The 5004-nt window shown below is 39.1% G+C and overlaps 1 protein-coding gene across 1 annotated transcript; it reads left to right on the forward strand.

Moving 5' to 3' along the window:
* The first annotated feature begins 251 nt into the window (after positions 1 to 251).
* On the forward strand, positions 252 to 4711 carry endog (endonuclease G). The gene is given in 7 exon segments (XM_054611463.1): positions 252 to 374; positions 377 to 459; positions 2978 to 3171; positions 3245 to 3386; positions 3479 to 3588; positions 3679 to 3760; positions 4117 to 4711. Coding segments are annotated over 7 exon segments (918 nt in total). The 5' UTR covers positions 252 to 265; the 3' UTR covers positions 4315 to 4711.
* The last annotated feature ends 293 nt before the right edge of the window (positions 4712 to 5004 follow it).

A 5004-nucleotide genomic window follows, 5' to 3' on the forward strand; every position in this document is an offset into this window, starting at 1 on the left:
TTTATTCCTTTTTCGTTTGTTTTTGTTTTTTATAAGAATAAAATGATAAAGAAACTTTTTTTATTTGCGTTAATATTGAATTTGACTACGAAGTCAGTTTGTAGCCTGTCACCATATGTACATATATGTATATATGAAGACCTGCATGTTCCAGTCAATAAAGGGTTCCTAAAGACAGAAGCTGTTCTGCTCAGTGGTGACGTCGGTCGCAGACGTCATCAGAGCGCGTCACCAGAGCGCGTCATCAGAGCGCGTCCCCGGCAGCATGGCGCCGTGGCTCCGCAGCGCAGCGACCTTGGTGGTCGGAGCGGGACTCGGAGCGGGACTCGGAGCTTCAGTGAGCCGCCTGTGGAGCCTCAGAGGCGGCGCGGGGGAGGACGGGAACCCGGTACTCCTCCGGGTCTGCTGGGCCTCGTCCCGGTGCTCCCGGTACCGAGAGTCCAGGCCTCCGAGCTGACGGTGAGCCGGTGTGTGTGTGTGTGTGTGTGTGTGTGTGTGTGTGTGTGTGTGTGTGAGAGAGAGAGAGAGAGAGAGAGAGAAATCTAAAGTGTAAAGAATATTAAATCTCAATAAACAGCTGACATAAAACAAATGCTTTGATGTGTCAGTGTTTTAGTTTTCTGTTCCGCAATAATTAATAATTCTGTCGATTGTGTTCATTTAATAAAATCAGAAGTTGTTAATAATAAAGACATCATCTAAAAATAGAATCCATAAAGTAAACGAATAAGAGTTAAAACAGGTTATCATGTCATGACGTGAGAAGATGTAGACTTTATATGATATGTTAGAGTTATGTCTATCACACAGGAGGAACATCTCACATCAGGGTTCATTCATAAGTAGCTCTAGTGAAGAACATATGAAGAACGAACATATAAAGAACATATGAAGAACGAACAAATGAAGAACGAGCATATAAAGAACATATGAAGAACGAGCATATAAAGAACATATGAAGAACGAGCATATAAAGAACATATGAAGAACGAGCATATAAAGAACATATGAAGAACGAACAAATGAAGAACGAACATATGAAGAACATATGAAGAACGAACAAATGAAGAACGAACATATGAAGAACATGAAGAACGAGCATATAAAGAACATATGAAGAACGAACATATGAAGAACATATGAAGAACGAACAAATGAAGAACGAACATATGAAGAACATATGAAGAACATGAAGAACGAGCATATTAAGAACATATGAAGAACGAACATATGAAGAACATGAAGAACGAACATATGAAGAACGAACAAATGAAGAACGAACATATGAAGAACATATGAAAAACATGAAGAACAAATGAAAAACGAAGAACAAATGAAAAACATGAAGAACGAACATATGAAGAACAAATGAAAAACATATGAAGAACATGAAGAACAAATGAAAAACATGAAGAACATATGAAGAATGCATGAAGAACATATGAAGAACAAATGAAGAACATATGAAGAACAAATGAAAAACATATGAAGAACAAATGAAAAACATGAAGAACATGAAGAACAAATGAAAAACATGAAGAATGCATGAAGAACAAATGAAAAACATATGAAGAACATATGAAGAACAAATGAAGAACATGAAGAATGCATGAAGAACAAATGAAAAACATATGAAGAACATATGAAGAACAAATGAAGAACATGAAGAATGCATGAAGAACAAATGAAAAACATATGAAGAACATATGAAGAACAAATGAAAAACATGAAGAACAAATGAAGAACATGAAGAATGCATGAAGAACAAATGAAAAACATGAAGAACAAATGAAAAACATGAAGAACAAATGAAGAACGCATGAAGAATGCATGAAGAACATATGAAGAACAAATGAAAAACATGAAGAACAAATGAAAAACATGAAGAACAAATGAAGAACATGAAGAATGCATGAAGAACATATGAAGAACAAATGAAGAACATATGAAGAACAAATGAAAAACATATGAAGAACAAATGAAAAACATGAAGAATGCATGAAGAACAAATGAAAAACATATGAAGAACATATGAAGAACAAATGAAGAACATGAAGAATGCATGAAGAACAAATGAAAAACATATGAAGAACATATGAAGAACAAATGAAGAACATGAAGAATGCATGAAGAACAAATGAAAAACATGAAGAACAAATGAAAAACATGAAGAACAAATGAAGAACGCATGAAGAATGCATGAAGAACATATGAAGAACAAATGAAAAACATGAAGAACAAATGAAAAACATGAAGAACAAATGAAGAACAAATGAAGAACATGAAGAATGCATGAAGAACATATGAAGAACATATGAAGAACGTATGAAAAACATGAAACACAAATGAAAAACATGAAGAACGCATGAAGAATGCATGAAGAACATATGAAGAACGTATGAAAAACATGAAGAACAAATGAAAAACATGAAGAACAAATGAAGAAAATATGAAGAACAGCTGCTTTGTGTGATTGTTAGTTTAAACCAGAGAAACTTTTCTACCAAAGAAGACGAACAGGAAGTGATGTCATCAGAAGCTCTTTTTCTTTAAATGTTCTGACTTCACGTTTCAGAGCAGATTAAGAGATGTCCCGATATTAATATTAATTATATAACTTCCATACAAGCTACACAGTAACATACATGTTAATACACAGTATTTATACACACGACTAGTACAGAGTAACAAACAGGAAGTGAAGTCACGGTGTGTTCAGGCACAGGAAGTTTCTCCTCTATTTGTGATAATGTTTATAAATATGTGAAAATATGATCGTCTGCTTTGATGAAACAGAATGCATTGAATGTGAACAAACTGAATGTATTGAATGTGAACAAACTGAATGTATTGAATGTGAACAAACTGAATGTATTGAATGTGAACAAACTGAATGTATTGAATGTGAAGAATGTGAAATCCACTTTTTAAAATTGAGCTTTGAACCTCACACAGTTTTTCCCTGTTTGTTGTCCAGGTGAGTCCAGGTGGGTCAGGAGCGCTGATGAAGTACGGCTTTCCCTCAATGGCCAACATCAGAACCAGAGAGTCCTACGTCACCTCCTACGACCCCCGCACACGCACTGCATCCTGGGTAATAGAGAGGCTAGACCCTGCCTCCCTGAATGGCCCATCAGACAGGAAGTACTGCGACTTCAAAGAGGACGACAGGTGAGACAGGAAGTGGAGTCAGACAGGAAGTGGAGTCCCTCTCGATGTACAGTTAACCCTTCTCCCCCCCCAGCGTGCACGTCTTTCACAGGGCAACCAATGCAGACTTTAGGGGGAGTGGCTTCGACAGAGGTCACCTGGCAGCTGCAGCCAATCACAAGTGGAGTCAGAAAGCTATGGAAGACACCTTTTACCTGAGCAACGTGGCACCACAGGTGAACACACACACGCATACATTACAGTGTGTGTAATGTGGTCAACCCTACCTGACTGCAGGTGAGCTGATCTGATGATGTCACACATACAGAACCCTCACCTGAACCAGAAGACCTGGAACAATCTGGAGAAACTGTGTCGCTCTCTAACCAAACATTACCTCAACGTCTACGTCTGCACCGGACCGCTCTACCTGCCCAGGTAACCAGGTAACCCTTCTTCTTCTGTGGTGTCTGCGGTGTGGGAGGGGCTTCAAGAACATCACCAGGTGTGTGTGTGTGTGTTTTTCAGACCCGAGGCTGATGGGAAACTCTACGTTCGATATCAAGTTTTAGGACGAAACCACGTCGCCGTGCCGACGCACTTCTTCAAGGTGAGTCCAACTGTCTGCTGATGATTATTTCACCTGATCACATGATCACATGATCACAGGAGCCTGGTGGGAGGTCCAGCTAGAAAGAACCTGGACGTGATGGTCTCTACTCCTCGGCTGACAGAAGGCTGTGATGTTTAGTTTGATCAGACGTTTGCTGACATCACTGTGATGTCAGTGACTGAGTGATGTCATCTCTTATCAGGTTTTGTATTCTCTAAATAAATATGATTATTTGTTCCCTTTAAACTCGTCTCGTCTCCCGTTCGTGCCGCAGCCTTCGGCCGGTTGTGATGTGATGAAGGCGATGGTGATGAGCTGACAGCTGATGGTTCACCTGTCCTGTGCCTCCTCAGGTGCTGATCCTGGAGCAGGTAGATGGCAGGGGGGTGGAGCTTCGGTCTTACGTTTTACCAAATGAACCAATAGACGAGAAGGTTCCTCTGGAGCGTTTCCTGGTTCCCATAGAAACCATCGAGAGAGCGTCGGGACTTCACTTTGTCCCAAACATCATGAAGAGGACCAGCAGCCTGCAGGCCATCACTGCCAGATGAACTCCACTACCCACAATGCACATGTGTGTTTCTTTAAGGACTTCATGTTCCCAGTAGTTATGAATCCATAACCAATCATCTTCACTGCTCAGGAAACTCACCGTGTGATCATGTGACTTCTGTTGTTTGTATGAATCTGAATGTTTGTAAAAAATGTCAAAGTCAATTCTTAATATAGATAATAAATAAAGTGTTACTGTAAATGAAAACTTAATGTTTAAAATATCTAAAGCTGTTCTTTTCAGACACTCAATGGCTTTAATGTTATCTGTGAAATAAAATATATATATATATACACACAGTAAATATATTTCTAAAGGTTCTATTGACATGAAATGTTCACCAGATGTCGGTAACAACCCAAGTGATCCATACATACAAAGACAACCAAACAAATAAGTTCAGAAATTAAGTTATGTGTAATAAAATGGAATGACACAGGGAAGAAGTATTGAACACGCTGACTGAAATGTATTTAATACTTGGTACAGAAGCCTTTGTTGGTAATGACAGCTTCAAGACGCCTCCTGTATGGAGAAACTAGTGGCATGCATTGCTCAGGTGTGATTTTGGCCCATTCTTCCACACAAACAGTCTTCAGATCTTGAGAGGTTCCGTGGGCCTCTTCTATGAACTCTGATCTTTAGTTCTTTCCATAGATTTTCTATTGGATTCAGGTCAGGTGATTGG

This window comes from Anoplopoma fimbria, chromosome 13 (assembly GCF_027596085.1).
Source record: "Anoplopoma fimbria isolate UVic2021 breed Golden Eagle Sablefish chromosome 13, Afim_UVic_2022, whole genome shotgun sequence".
NCBI classification, from domain to species: domain Eukaryota; kingdom Metazoa; phylum Chordata; class Actinopteri; order Perciformes; family Anoplopomatidae; genus Anoplopoma; species Anoplopoma fimbria.